This window comes from Anabrus simplex, chromosome 2 (assembly GCF_040414725.1).
Source record: "Anabrus simplex isolate iqAnaSimp1 chromosome 2, ASM4041472v1, whole genome shotgun sequence".
In the NCBI taxonomy this organism is placed as follows: Eukaryota; Metazoa; Arthropoda; class Insecta; order Orthoptera; family Tettigoniidae; genus Anabrus; species Anabrus simplex.
Window position 1 is genome coordinate 610585620 of NC_090266.1, and position 15822 is coordinate 610601441.

At 39.2% G+C, this 15822-nt stretch overlaps 2 protein-coding genes across 6 annotated transcripts in view; one reads left to right on the forward strand and one right to left on the reverse strand.

Moving 5' to 3' along the window:
- The window catches only part of LOC136862953 (intraflagellar transport protein 25 homolog), a 75067-nt gene extending 61463 nt beyond the window's left edge, over window positions 1–13604 (reverse strand). Inside the window, exon 1 of one of the 2 annotated variants that reach the window (XM_067139246.2) lies at window positions 13460–13604. In XM_067139246.2, the coding sequence (XP_066995347.1) occupies window positions 13460–13557 (98 nt within the window). In that variant the 5' untranslated portion in view covers window positions 13558–13604. The remainder of the gene's footprint in view (window positions 1–13459) is intronic. The other variant, XM_067139247.2, reaches the window with a different exon arrangement.
- A 367-nt stretch (window positions 13605–13971) lies between these two features.
- Window positions 13972–15822, forward strand: part of LOC136864256 (ribitol-5-phosphate xylosyltransferase 1) — a 36354-nt gene continuing 34503 nt past the window's right edge. The window contains exon 1 of one of the 4 annotated variants that reach the window (XM_067141001.2): window positions 13972–14202. In XM_067141001.2, the coding sequence (XP_066997102.2) occupies window positions 14103–14202 (100 nt within the window). In that variant the 5' untranslated portion in view covers window positions 13972–14102. Of the gene's footprint in view, window positions 14203–14224; window positions 14256–14297; window positions 14476–15822 lie in introns of those variants that run through there. The other 3 variants (XM_067141006.2, XM_067141004.2, XM_067141000.2) reach the window with 3 other exon arrangements.

Consider the following 15822-nt stretch of genomic DNA (forward strand, 5'->3'; position numbering starts at 1 on the left):
CTTCATTCACTCCATAGCAAAGTCTTCACCAGGGTTCTGTTGAACAGAATTAAGGAGTATATCAACTTGAGGTTCCGACGGGAACAGGCAGGCTTTCGATCGAATCGCTCGTGTGTAGACCAAATAAACATCTTGAGGATAATTTTTGGAGCAGTATGCTGAGTGGTCACCTCGCCTCTATGCAGTGTTCATCGACCTCGAAAAAGTTTTTGATTCGATCAACAGAGAAGTTATGTGGAAGGAAGTGAAGCGGTATGGAGTGCCATCACAAATTACCAACCTCATTCAGGAAACATACCGTGATTATACATGCAGGCCCGGTTTCTTCAACTGTATGTTAAATTTTACATAACAAATGTTAACTAACATTTGTTATTAATTTAACACTTTGTTTTAAACTGCCCTATATCACGAACACATTTCCAACATTTGTTAACAAACAATTGTTAAAGACAAATTAGCACATTTCAGTGAGATTTCTGAACGTGTTTGGCAGTGAGCGTCTTTTGTTTCTTTATATAAAGAGCTATAGTGCTGTGTTGAAATAGTATTTTGTCACACAGACACATGGTTGAGATTATTATAGGTTATGGTTAGCGGAGACCGGTAAGACGTAAACATGTTAAGTAAGGGGAACAGAAGCGTTATGATGAATGCGAGTTTTTATTTCATTTAATTTTAATTTAAAATTATGCGAATGTGCTTTAAAAAATGAAAGAACGGACTGTTATATCACATCATTCGATATAGCCTATTTTTATATTCTTATCACCGGGAAAATGTAATCATTGATGTGTTTTGCATGGTTTTCTGGCATTATTTTATTGCGGGAAAAATAATGTAATGCCTTGTTAATGCTGCAGTGGCAGCAGGGATTCTTTGCAGGATTCTACACACTTTTTCTTGCACTCGTGAACATAGTAGCCTACAATTACACGAAAAGTGTCTCAAGCATAATATCTAACAAGCAGAGGCCAGACCCTGCGGTCAACCGATTTCACCGAACTTCAATGTACCTGTGGGGAGACACTCAACGGCAACTCGTGTATAAGGGTTTAAGTCAACACACTTTCGTTTTCGAATAAAAGAGGTCAGGTGTCATTACACAGAATCCGCTTCGGACAAAGTGGAGGTGGTAGGACACTAAAAGGCGAACAAATTTTACTTAAACTTGTCAGGTCCGCGGGGTCCACTCAGCCTCGGGAGGTCAACTGATTAGAGGTGGGTTAGATTCCCACCTCAGCCATCCTGGAAGTGGTTTTCCGCGGTTTCACACTTCTCCTCCTAACTTAAGGCCACGGCCGCTTCCTTTCCTCATCCTTGTCTATCCCTTCCAATCTTCCCATACCCCAGCAAGGCCCCTGTTCAGCATAGCAGGTGAGGCCGCCTGGACGAGGTACTGGTCATCCTCCCAGTTGTATCCCCGACCCAGGGTCTGAAGTTCCAGGACATTGCCCTTAAGGCCGTAGAGGTGGTATCCCTCGCTGAGTCCGAGGGAAAACTGACCCTGGAGGAAAAACAGATGATGATAAAGAAGAAGAAGAAGACGATTAAATGAATATGTGAGAGACGTCAAGATAAAAATTGCAGTAGAGTTTATTTTCTACCTGAAATTAATATAGGCCTAAACGTTCTCACAGTTACTGCTGGATCTATATTGTACCCGTAACAAGTGTTCATATCTTTAAGGCGCTTGATATTAAATTAACGAGCATGGATCTTATCCTAGGGAGTGGCTTTATCATTGGAGTTGGTACAAAGAGGGTTATAGTTATCAATTTTAGATATTCTTTTGATAAATTGAGTTTATTGATCATCAAAAGCAAGTTCATATCACCTTCGTACAGCAGCATGGAAGTGTCGTGGCTGGTTGGTACCTCCGAGTCCTGGGATGGCGCCGGACATCGCCTGGGCAGGGACCACACCTGCTCGGATGAGGAGTTCTGGAATGTCTCGAGGTTCTGGAATGTCTCGATGTTCTGGAATGTCTCGACGTTCTGGAATGTCTCGAAGATTGACACACGTTCCTGTGTTCGATTTGAGACGTAATTCACACTTGAGTTTTCTGCACGGCACTCCACACATTCATGGCACTGTCTGGACAGATATGACCTCTTAATTATGGTTACTGCACTCTAGATATTAAATCAAAACGTTCTGGAATAATCACTCGAAGGACAAGATGATTTTGACTTTGTACCGGTAGAAATGCAAGTTCATAATGCAAGCTTACTGTAAATTGGAAGGTTCTAGAGGATTATAGTCACCACAGTTCTTAGTGCATAGTTTCTGAAGATTTAAAACACATTGGCAATGAACTGAATAAATAGCACTCGGAAACTGTCTTGTTCTGTCAATAGGCGAAGTGAATAGCCATTAAAGAAAATGATATTTGAAAGAAAAAGTCTGACTTCATAAATTATGGATTCACTCAAACTACTGGAAAGTTCTAGGCTTTCTGGGAACGCGACATGCGTATTCTGAATTGTCACAGTCTTTAATGAGGATAAGAATCAAAACACAAGTCCCAGTGCAGCACTTGGAAAGTATTGCGTATTTCACAATTAAACGTAATGTTGAACGTCCCCTAGTTTCACAGTCTTTACAAGACGTAAATTCAATGAGGCACTTGGGAAAACAAGTCACATCGTTCACACGAAAGTTTATGTTGGTAGGGCACAAGTTCATCCTACACGCTCAGAAAATTTCAATGTTCCAGAAATTGATTCACAAAATAAAAGTTCGAATAAGTTCGAAACGTAAGTTCCATGTGGTACACAACACTCGTGAAAATTCAAAGTCCTTTCAATCGTCGTCGAATAACTAAGTCCCAATGTGTCAAATATATTCAAGTCCCAACACGACACTCGAAGAAAATAAAGTTCCGATGTGTCAAAATATTAAAGTCACGACACTCGAAGAAAATAAAGTTCCGATGTGTCAAAATATTAAAGTCCCAACACGACACTCGAAGAAAATAAAGCTCCGATGACAATGTTCCAGTATGTCACCTTAAGAAAATAATAAAGTCTTACCGCGACACTTGGCGAAAATAACTAAGTTCCAGTGAGACGCATCGGAAAAATAACGAAGTTCCTATATGGCACTTTAAGAAAATATCAAAGTCCAATCACGACACACGAAAAATAACAAAGTTCCAATGTGTCAATATGACAAAGTTCCAACACGATGCTCGCAGAAAATAACAAAGTCCCAATCAGGCACTTCAAGAATATGATAAAGTCCCGACACAACACTTACAGAAAATACCGAAGTTCCAATACTTGGATTTCGAAGAATGTCAACTAGAAGTTCGACACACACAATACTCCTCCTGTCACCCGTGTCACAGAGACGGCGGAGTGACAGATACTGAATTCGTAGGTCGGGTGGTCCTCCTTTTATACCCGTTCGCGTGGAAGTGTCTAGAACCCGGGTATTATCTACCCTTATAACTCCTATAATACTCGGTGGATTTTCTTGAAATCTTGACAGATTACGTCCATTGTAATGGTTCTTAAGATGGCAGTGTCGAAATAGCGATAAAGTAGCGCAAAATGTACTTTTGAGGGTAAGCTGGAACATTACCATATATGGTCGCGTATAGCTGGCTTACGGCGGTCACGTCACTCGCCTGGTACGTCACTGCGTTCGGCGGGCTGCCTACCTTCCACCTCGCGCGAAGTTCAACAAATATACTTCAGACTTCTCTCGTAGCGGCGTTCCCGGTACAATATATATACATTAATTTGAGGTAGAAAATAAAGTTCCAGTGCAATTTGATTATTCTATTTATTCGCATTTTACCTTCACATTCCCTGAAATAATAATTTAATATGTATAAAAATGTATGTCTATGGCGTGACTCGTACTCAACTCGTGCTGCTCGCAGACAAGCACGATAACCACTCGACCACTGGCTCACTTGTCGAGCATGCATCTTTTCAAGTATATAGGTGTTGCATTACAATCGGGAGATTCATAAATTCATAGGTTGCAGACATGACAAGTTTGAGTAAAATGTGTTTGCATTTTAGTGTTCTTAACACCTCCATGAGGTCCGAAGCGGATCCTGCTCCATGATATTTGTCCTCACTGTTGGAAACCAACCTATTTTCAATGTCGTCTAGTATTTGTTCATTATGGCTTTGGTAATTAGAAATATATGTTCTGACAACACTAGAAAGTAGTTATTTCTTAGTATGGCTCGTACTTTGCCTTCTTCAGTTTATAAAAGTCTTCATACAGCAGTAAAGCTTCAAACTTACGCCTTCTACATGCCTCCATTTTGAAATTTTTGCAGTTGTTAAGAGGTTTAACACAGGGCTGCTGCCAGGTTAATTTAACACAAGTATTAACAATTTGTTAGAGTTAACAATCCTTGATGAGACGACCATTTTGTTGAATTATGTGTTAAGTCTCCTTAACAGCAGAGTTAACACTTAACATTCGTTGAAGAAACCGGGCCGCAGATTCATTCATGAGGGCCGTGTGTCTGAGCCTATATCTGTACGTTCAGGAGTACGTCAAGGTTGTATCCTCTCGCCAACCATGTTCCTGGTGGTGATTGATGCGATAATGCGGAATGTAACGAGAAGTGAGAAACCTGGTATGCAGTAGGGATTGGCTAATAAGTTAGAAGACCTAGACTTCGCTGATGATGTGTGTCTCCTGTCTGAGGCACATGGTGAAATGCAATCAAAGATTGAAAACTTGGTAAAAGGAAAAAAAGGTGGGACTAACGATCAACTCAAAGAAGACCAAGGCCCTAAGGATGAACACCAAAAAACTAGACACATTTGTCTTCAGTGTTGAACCTATAGAGGATGTGGATAGTTTCACCTAATTGGGCAGTGTAGTCACCAAAGGTGGTGGAGCAGTACAGGATGTTTCTCAACGTATACAAAAAGCAAATAGTGCCTTTGTTCGGCTCTATCCGGTATGGAAGAATAACAAAATATCTATCAGGACCAAACTTCGCATTTTCCGAAGTAATGTCAAGGCTGTTCTACAATATAGATGTTGATTCCCAAAGGGAACCTGAAACAATTGTTCCGAATGAGTAAATTTATAATACCAATATAAATGGTCCATTAGTGGACATTATAAATTTTCCAGCTAACTCATTCCTGGTTGCCAGCGTTTCGCCCCATGTGCTAGGCTGGGCTCATCAGTTGGTACCTAGCACACCCACCAAGACGCATGGCTAGTGTATACCGTGGAGGCCACTGCGTAGGTTAATTGTAGCCACCGGAAGTGCCAATGCACTATGACAGACTTTGTCTCATTACCAAAGATTGATGCCTGCTTGGCCATCAGATGATATAGATGTTGATTCCCATAGGGAACCTGAAACAATTGTTCCGAATGAGTAAATTTATAATACCAATATAAATGGTCCATTATTGGGCATTATAAATTTTCCAGCTAACTCATTCCTGGTTGCCAGCGTTTCGCCCCATGTGCTAGGCTGGGCTCATCAGTTGGTACCTAGCACACCCACCAAGACGCATGGCTAGTGCATACCGTGGAGGCCACTGCGTAGGCTAATTGTAGCCACCGGAAGTGCCAATGCACTATGACAGACTTTGTCTCATTACCAAAGATTGATGCCTGCTTGGCCATCAGATGATATAGATGTTGATTCCCATAGGGAACCTGAAACAATTGTTCCGAATGAGTAAATTTATAATACCAATATAAATGGTCCATTATTGGGCATTATAAATTTTCCAGCTAACTCATTCCTGGTTGCCAGCGTTTCGCCCCCATGTGCTAGGCTGGGCTCATCAGTTGGTACCTAGCACACCCACCAAGACGCATGGCTAGTGCATACCGTGGAGGCCACTGCGTAGGCTAATTGTAGCCACCAGCAGTGCCAATGCACTATGACAGACTTTGTCTCATTACCAAAGATTGATGCCTGCTTGGCCATCAGATGATATAGATGTTCTACAATATGGGTCAGAGACCTGGAAAGTGACTAAAGTGATTACCTCCAAGTTGCAGACCTTTGTCAACTGCTGTTTAACGAAAATTCTAAACATCTACTGGCCGGAAGTAATCTCCAATCATGAACTATGGAGAAGGACGGGTGAAACCGAGATGGCCAAACAGATAAAGAGGCGGAAAAGGATAGGGCATACGTTGAGGAAAGGGAATGAAGCTATTGAGAGAGAGACACTGGTTTGGAACCCGCAGGGTAAAAAGAGGAGAGGAAGGCCCAAACAATCGTGGCGAAGATCTGTACACATGGAGGCAATGGAAGAAGGCAAGACCTGGAGAGAGGTGAAGAGGTTGGCTGGCAACAGGATCAGATGGAGATGCTTTGTTGATGCCCTATGTTCCATAAGGAACAACAGGAATTAAGTCAAGTAAGTCAAGTCAAGTTGGTATAATACTTACAAAGGCAGCTTATCGTAAGGAATAGTACCGTAACTTCCGCCGCTACTTCTTCGGTATTTCGTGTAGATATCCGTTCAAACTATCGCGAAGGAAATAATTTACTAAATTAAAAAACACGATACGCCTGTAAACTTCGATTTTAAAAAAGTTAAAGAGATTACACGGTAATTTCACTGGATAAATACGGTACTTAACATTTTTTTGATTGTTGACGATTATTGATAACGTACATTCCGACGAGATCAAAGAGTATGGGCTACATGCACATGATAGTTGTGTAAACAAATACAAAATCAGCCGATTATTTTATACCTATAATTTGTAGCCTAAGGTCCCGGCATACGTTGTACTGTACTCTGCACCTTCGTTCATACATCGATTAAAAGTTAATAATTAAATTCCTATACGGTCTATCGTAATAATATTGCAGTTCAAGCCACCGGATTAGTTTTGACAGAAATTATTGTATTATTTTTCGGCATTTAAGGACACTTACATACTCCGTCCCGCATAGTAGGGAAAATAATAATAATCCACCAGCGGTCAAATTCATATAACCACATTTCAGTTTAGAATTGTAGTACAGATACGGTATATTTAGATAGTACATTATTTTACCTGCTATATTCGTGTGTATCTTTGTGTGTGCATCTATTAGAGCATAGTACTAATAATAATCTGCCTAAGCATTTAGCTTTGTTGGTAGAGAACAGTAGTTCGTGCAAATATCAAACTTGCAGTTTCAATTTCTGTTTGTGCTTAGTAGTGACATACGGTACCGGTATTGTAATTAGGATACGTCTGAACGTAGTTTAAAATTATTGTAGTGTACCGTACAGTAGTATACGAGTAATATCTTATTAGAAATAGGCGTGCTTATTTTATTATAGTAACAATTATTGTGTAGTATAGTAGAGGTATCTGTAGAAACTCTCTTACTAAAATTCTGTTGTTGTAATTAGGAGAGGCTTAACTGCAGTATAGAATTGTGTAATTTTTGTGTATTCTTTTCGGCATTCAGTAACTAACAGTAGTTTTTATCTGTTAGGGTGTTGTAGGATAAACATAGAATATGACTAAGTGGTATTGTGGTGTAGTACTATATTAATTACTTAATTGCCGTGTGATCTCTGAGTACTATCCTAGACAATATTTTTTTGCACAAATCAAGTTATTTTATTTTTCCTTTTCTTTTCATTTTTTCCGTAAACAATGGTAAAGAGTGCAAGTGTACGAACTGTGGGTGTGGCGAGGCATTGAGGGGTATGAGGGAGGAGTTAGAGAGTTTGAGGGAGATAATTAGGATTCTCACAGAAGACAGGAAGGAACGTAGGACTCCCTCAAACAATCTACATGTTACAGTAGGTGTACAAGAGAGAGGAGAAGGAAAGTGGGAAACTGTAGACGACAGGTGGGCTAATGTTCTAAGGGGAAGGAGATTCAGAACTCAGGACAGGTGTCTGTAAGAAATCGGTACGAGCCACTCCAGGTAAAACAAAAGAGGGAAGATGAGGGACAGTGAACTGTTGCTGAGATGTGTGGAAGTAGGAGGAAGGGAAAAGGTAGGAAAGGAAAATGTAGAGTAGAGGATAGGAACAGACAGATGGAACAGGGTCATAGGAGGGAGAAAAGGGAGGAGGAAGTAGCTTCTGCAGCTATCAGGAAAGATGGGGCTGACCAGGAGGGGAGAGAATCAAAGGAGGTGGAAAAAGTTGAGGCTCTCGTCATGGGGGATTACATCGTTAGACACGTGGGGAAAGTGTGTGGAGGAAAGGGAACAGGGGTAGAGCGTTATCCAGGAATTAGGTTGAGGCAGATGCTGAGGAAAGTAGAAGAGAAGGAGGAGGGGAAGGAGAAGGTGGTAGTTTTTCACGTTGGTACCAACATATTTGGGGATGTGTGGGATCTGGTTAATGCAGCATGGGCGAAGTTTAAGAAAGCGGAGATTGTTATCAGTGGAATACTGTGTAGGAAGGATACTGACTGCAGGGTGATTGGATATTTAAATAAGACTATGGAGTGGGTATGTGGGAAACTGGGAGTGAAATTTCTAGATGCTAATGGGTGGGTAGGAGATAGGGATCTGCGCTCAGATGGCCTTCACTTAAATCGCAGTGGTACATATAAGTTAGGAAATTCGTTTAGAAGGGTAATAGGAAGGTACATTCAGGGAAACGGTGTTGTCTAGGGAGCAGTGATGAGGGTACAGAGATCTGGAAGTCCAGTAGGGATGACATAAAAATGTTAGTGTTGAACTGTAGAAGTATTGTAAAGAAAGGAATAGAATTAAGTAACTGAAATGATATACATTTACTAGATATTGTAATAGGAGTTGAATCATGGCTGAGAAATGATATAATGGATGCAGAAATTTTCTCACGGAACTGGAGTGTGTATCGTAGAGATAGGATAGGAATAGTAGGAGGGGGAGTATTCATCCTCGTGAAAGAAGAATTTGTAAGCTACGAAACAGTTAAATATGAGAAACATGACATTCTATGTGTAAGGCTCATTTCTAAAGATAATAGGCAACTTAATGTCTTTGGATTATACAGACCGGGAAAGTGTAGTGCTGACACGGATTCAGAATTATTTGGTAAGATAATCAGCTATGTGGAAACGACATGGAAAGGAACGTGATTGTAGCGGGTGATCTCAATTTACCAAATGTCAATTGGGAAGGAAATGCGAACGACAGAAATCATGACCAACAAATGGCAAATAAGTTAATATGGGAAGGGCACCTGATTCAGAAAGTGATGGAGCCAACAAGAGGGAAACATATTTTGGATGTGGTGCTGATAAAACCAGATGAGCTCTATAGAGAAACCGAAGTAATAGATGGTATTAGTGATCACGAAGCTGTTTTTGTCGTAGTTAAAAATAAATGTGAAAGAAAGGAAGGTATTAAAATTAGGACTATTAGGCAGTACCATATGGCTGATAAAACAGGTATGAGGCAGTTTTAAAAAAAGTAACTATTATCGCTGGAAAATGGTAAATAAAAATGTAAACAGACTCTGGGATGGGTTTAAAGCAATTGTTGAGGAATGTGAAAATAGGTTTGTTCCTTTAAAGGTGGTAAGGAATGTTAAGGATACACTATATTATAACGGAGAAGTAAAGAGACTAAGAAGAAATAGAGTTAGAAATGGTTGTGGAAGTAAGAAAAAATTGAAGGAACTTACTAGGAAATCGAATCTAGCAATAAGGATAACATGATGGCAAGGATAATTGGTGGTCATACAAATTTTAGTGAAAAATGGAAGAGTATGTATATGTATTTTAAGGCAGAAACAGGTTCAAAGAAGGACATTCCAGGAATAATTAATGAACAAGGAGATTGTGTATGTGAGGATCTTCAAAAGGCAGAAGTATTCAGTCAGCAGTATGTAAAGATTGTTGGTTACAAGGAAAATGTCCAGATAGAGGAGGTGACTAATGCTAAAGAAGAATTAAAATTTACATACGATAACAATAATATTTACAATAAGATATAGTTGAAAACTAGAAAAGCGACTGGAATTGATAAAATTTCTGGGGAAATACTAAAGACAAGGAGTGGAGATATAGTACTATATCTGAGGTACTTATTTGATTATTGTTTGCTAGAAGGAGCTATACCAAATGAATAGTGATTTGCTATAGTAGCCCCTGTATATAAAAGAAAGGGTGATAAACATAAAGCTGAAAATTACAGGCTAGTAAGTTTGACATGCGTTGCATGTAAGCTTTGGGAAGGCATTCTTCCTGATTACATTAGATATGTTTGCGAAATTAATAACTGGTTCGATAGAAGGCAATTCGGTTTTAGGAAAGGTTATTCCACTGAAGCTCAACTTGTAGCATTCCAGCAAGATATAGCAGATATTTTGGATTCTGGAGGTCAAATAGACTGTATCGCGATTGACCTGTCTAAAGCATTTGATAGGATGAATCATGGGAGACTACTGGCAAAAATGAGTGCAATTGGACTAGACAAAAGAGTGACTGAATGGGTTGCTATATTTCTAAAAAATAGATTTCAGAGAATTAGAGTTGGCGAAGATTTATCTGACCCTGTAATAATTAAGAGGGGAATTCCTCAAGGCAGTATTATTGGACCTTTATGTTCTCTTATATATATAAATTATATGAGTAAAGGAGTGGAATCAGAGGTAAGGCTTTTTGCAGATGATGTTATTCTCTGTAGAGTAATAAGTAAGTTACAAGATTGTGAGCAACTGCAAATTGACCTCGATAATGTTGTGAGATGGACAGTAGGCAATGGTATGATGATAAACGGGGTTAAAAGTCAGGTTGTGAATTTCACAAATAGGAAAAGTCCTCCGAGTTTCAATTGCTGCATTTCCTTTTGGGGATCATTGTAAGTATCTGGGTGTTAATATAAGGAAAGATCTTCATTGGGGTAATCACATAAATGGGATTGTAAATGAAGGATACAGATCTCTGAACATGGTGAAATGAAATGTCGTATGGCTTTTAGTGCCGGGATATGACGACAGTAGGCGACCTGCGCATCGTGATGAGGAAGAAATGATGATGAAGACACCACATACACCCAGCCCCCGTGCCATTGGAATTCACCAATTAAGGTTAAAACCACCGACCCGTCCGGGAATCGAACCCGGGGCCCTCTGAACCGAAGGCCAGTACGCTGACCGTTCAGCCAACGAGTCGGACTCTGAACATGGTTATGAGGGTGTTTAGGAGTTGTAGTAAGGATATAAAGGAGAGGGCTTATAAGTCTCTGGTAAGACCCCAACTAGAGTATGGTTCCAGTGTATGGGACCCTCGTCAGGATTACTTGATTCAAGAACTGGAAAAGATCCAAAGAAAAAAAAACAGCTTGATTTGTTCTGGGTGATTTCCGATAAAAGAGTGGCGTTACAAAAATATTGCAAAGTTTGGGCTGGGAAGAACTGGGAGAAAGGAGACGAGCTGCTCGACTGAGTGGTATGTTCCGAGCCGACAGTGGAGAAATGGCATGGAATGACATTAGTAGACGAATAAGTTTGAGTGGCGTCTTTAAAAGTAGGGAAGATCACAATATGAAGATAAAGTTGGAACACAAGAGAGGACAAATTGGTGCAAATATTCATTTACAGGAAGGGGGGGATTGGAGTAACTTACCAAGAGAGATGTTCAATAAATTTCCAATGGCATTGAAATTATTTAAGAAAAGGCTAGGAAAACAACAGATAGGGAATCTGCCTCCTGGGCGACTGCCCTAAATGCATATCAGTATTGATTGATTGGTTCATTGATTGATTGATTTTTAGAGTAGGGTAGTAGTAGCGATCATTATTTTAAGAGGAAGGACAACTGGGAAACCATCCGATATTTATACGAATCAGGGGGAAAATACGAAAAATGAAGATATTGGCCAAAGAAAGACAAGGGCCATAAAGTACGTGAAAATGAGACTCCCTAGGCCTCCACACGTAATACCGTTGGGAAGGAACGAGAGTTGACGATGGGAAGTTGAATAAGACAGATTAAAGTGAAGAGCGTGACACAAGTCGAAGCCATGCAGGACTCGGTTGAGTGCCCCGTGATCGCTAACCCACCCTCCCGAGTTAAGAGCCCTTTGGGTACCTTTTAGTCGCTTTTTTTACGACAGGCAGGGGATACAGTGGGTCTTTTTAAACCGCGCCTACCTACAGGGGAACGTATATTATAGAGGTGATAAGTACCGGTACCTAGGTAAGTCTAACTTAAAAATTCTTACGAAATGTGGACGGTGCTTTTGGGACTCCCAAAATACTAGCACAATAACAATGGAGGTAATATACTGTACGGTACTTTATTATATGACATAGCTTAAATCTTTCCTGTGAAATGTTATTCCAGGAATATTTTTGGTTTTCCGATTCGTGCAACGGTACGCAAGCACGACGACATTGCAATAGCTACAGCACCAACGTAATAATAATATGTATTTTATGTTTTAGTGTCGTACAGTATTCACGTCTGAAAATTCACATAAGTACAATCTGCGTTCACCGCATTCACTTCACTGAGTTGTGATGGATTTAACTGTCAAAATACAATACGCATTCTGGCGGCTATATATGACCACGTCCCCTATGTATTGGGCTTCAATCTTAGAGCTCCAAGGCATCTCCCGGGTATTTTGTACTCCCTGCCCTAGATCCATCATCAAATCCATCGATCAAGTGATCGTGCTTTTAACCTCAACAACAATGATTCTGGTATCGCAGAAATAGTGTCTTGTGCTAGAACATTTTTACAATAATCGGCTTTACGTCATAGCGAGACATAAGTCTTATGGTGACGATGGGATAGGAAAGGGCTAGGAGTGAGAAGTGCAACCCCAGCATTTAAATGGTGTGAAAATGGGAAACCACGGAAAACCATCTTCAGAGCTGCCGACAGTGGAGTTAGAACCCACTATCTCCCGAATGCAAGCTCACAGCTGCGCGCCCCTAACCGCTCGGTGTGTGCTAGAACAAATGTGATACATAACAACTGTAAACAAATGTCATCAATCAAAATGTATGATTAATTGAAACACAAGAACAATCATTGTCCTACAGTTTGAAAGTCAGACAACGACATGGTAAATTCCTCTAATGATTCTAAGCTTTTTTTTTTTTACTAACATACAAGTACTGAGATAATTCTATGAATTTTTCATATACAATTCTCATAATGAGTACATTAGTAGTGTTTATACTGAGTATAATTAATATGAACTTATTTTGTCAGATAAACCGCATCGAAAAAGGCTTTTTAAAGCAAAATTTTCGAGCAAACAATAATGTGACACGTGGACGTGTATCTTACAGTTTTGTGAAGTGCCCTCCTTTTTCCATCATTGTATCTTTTAAAGGGATTTCATCATCTGGTTACCCTGCATACATGCGAATATTTCTTTCCCCTGTTAGATAGATCTTGGAAACGCTTGCTCAATTCTGACAAATGCAGGAAATGAAAAAATTACTAAGTACGTGTTGTAACAGAGGTAAGGATGATATAACAAGAACTGATCTGGATAGTTCTGAGTAAAATATTGCTTCATAAAACATACCCATCAGTAATATAGTCTGCTTCATCGAAACCAGAGTAGGAGGATGTGCTAAACGCCACAGTTGTGCTTTTCGAAAGAGCAGTCTCCCCGTTTGACATTTTCGCATTAATAAATTACAGAACGTTTCCTTATAACGTTCACGATCTTCTTGTCACACACAGTAAATCATGTTTGTTTCCTCTGGTTTCCATGGAAACGCAATAGTTTTTTTTATTAACAAAACAGCATTACAGATTACCAACATGAACGTAGAAAAAGCCATCGTTCAGACGCAAGTAATCCTATGCTTCAAAAGAAAGACGTTTCAGCAAGTATTTGACGTTATGTTTGGGTACCAATACCCACAGTCTCATGATCATAATATTATCGTCTTGGTTTATTATGTGACAGTAACCATCAACTCAATGAGGTCGTTTGTATGACTTCTTTGTCCTATATATTTTCTCTCGTTTAAGTTTATCGCAATCTCGATGTTGTTTACTTTTTTTTTTTTTTCTTCCTGACACGATATAAACAAGTGTATTGTATATGACGTTCAGTGTCAGGCGGTGTGGGGTAATATGTAGTCCAAATTAAGGATTTACGGAGGGTGTTAATCAGATAGAGTAGTAAACTGACTGTAAATAGCTTTCTTCGGTATGAAATGAAAGTGTCTTGTAAAACGTTACTTTGCTCTTTCTGCGTAGTGTACGTGTGTCTTACAGTTTTGGCGGTTTATAACCTCTATTGTCATGAAGGAAATGGTATGATTTTACGCCTCAAGGGAAAAAGAGTGCATATATGAGTGTATGTGTTTGTGCGTAGTGATGTTCAATATATTGATTAATAATGATTTTAGTCGTCAAGCCCTAATATTTAAATTCTCAGCCACTTCTGCGCTCAGTTGTTCATTTTAATGTTATTGTCGTGCCTATCATACCCTTCGTGTTATTATAACGTAAATGCCTCACTGTGTTGCCCGACTGATATCTGTGACATCGTCCGAGCCGCGCCAAGTTCGATTTGTTCCGAACAGGGTACACAACATTACAATTTTTTCTTGGTGTTGAACGCTTGTTTCAAGAATTTACATTTATAATAATAATAATAATAATAATAATAATATTCTAACTTTATTCCTTCGTTTACAGGCTGATTTGATGCAGTTGTCCATGCAGAGCTCTTCATCTCTACACCTATTTATCGTATTTATGGTTTAGCTAACCCCTACCATTCTTAACTTACTTGCCAAGTTTTTCTCTATAACCAAGTGAATGTCTCAAGTTCTGTTCTGTCCGTCAATCTCCTCTTCTTCTCAAATGTTGCAAACTTGGTTCAGTAACTCTATTTGTGATATGCCATCTACATTATTTTGAGGTACATTTATAGCTGAGTGACATTGTTACTGGGTTCTTGCACGGGTGACTTCTTTTTGAATCCTGGCCTATACGTTTTGGTTTTAAAAAGAGTGTTATGTCCCCGAGGTTTGGATTTAACATAAAACTTGAGGTCTTATGTCTAGGATCACAGTATCAATAGACTAGTCATATCAAACAGCAACTTTGCTTTCTTTTACGTTATCTTGTTTGTGGTTTTCCATTTGGGATCTTACCTATTCATTCACCTGCATAATATCCTTTCTCTAGAAGTATCTTTGATTTTCTTTTATGTAGCTTCTATCTTTCCTTCAACATCTTTTCTCTTTCAGCCATTCTTTTACTGCCTTGCACCTTTTGTCTACTTTGCTCTTTAGTCGACTGTACTTTATGCCTTCTTCACTTTTTGCTTTCATGCACTTCTCTGATCATCAGTCAGGTTGAACACCTTTTAAGTTATCCATAGATTTCTACGTGATATTACCTTAACCCTGTAAGTTTTCGTTATTAATCTTAGTGGTCTGAGGACTATCCACTGTTTATCTTTTAACATTCTTCCTCCCTGTTTTGTTAGTCCTTGCGCAGCATATTCCTTGAAACTTTCCCTCACTTCATTCCTCTTCAACTTAGGGTAAGTGCTCTGGTTAAATGATTGTTTATGACCTTAAAATTTCACGTTTACAATTAATCATTGAATTTAATGATCTAAGAATACAAAATTTTCCTCATTTTATGTCTGAAGAATGGGGTCTTAAATTGCTTGGTTTAGTAACTTACCCCAAAATACAATAGCAGATACAAGAAATATAGTAGCACACTTCCTGTTTGTTTGAACATTAATAAACAACCACTTCCTTCTATTTGTAGACTACTATTGCAACAGTAAATGGTCAGTAGTAAAATCAAGTTATGAGGACTTCATTTTTTAATTGCATATTTTAAAAATATTTTACAGGATTTGGAATGTATATGAGGGACAGTACTAGCATAGGTATAAATTACATTTTA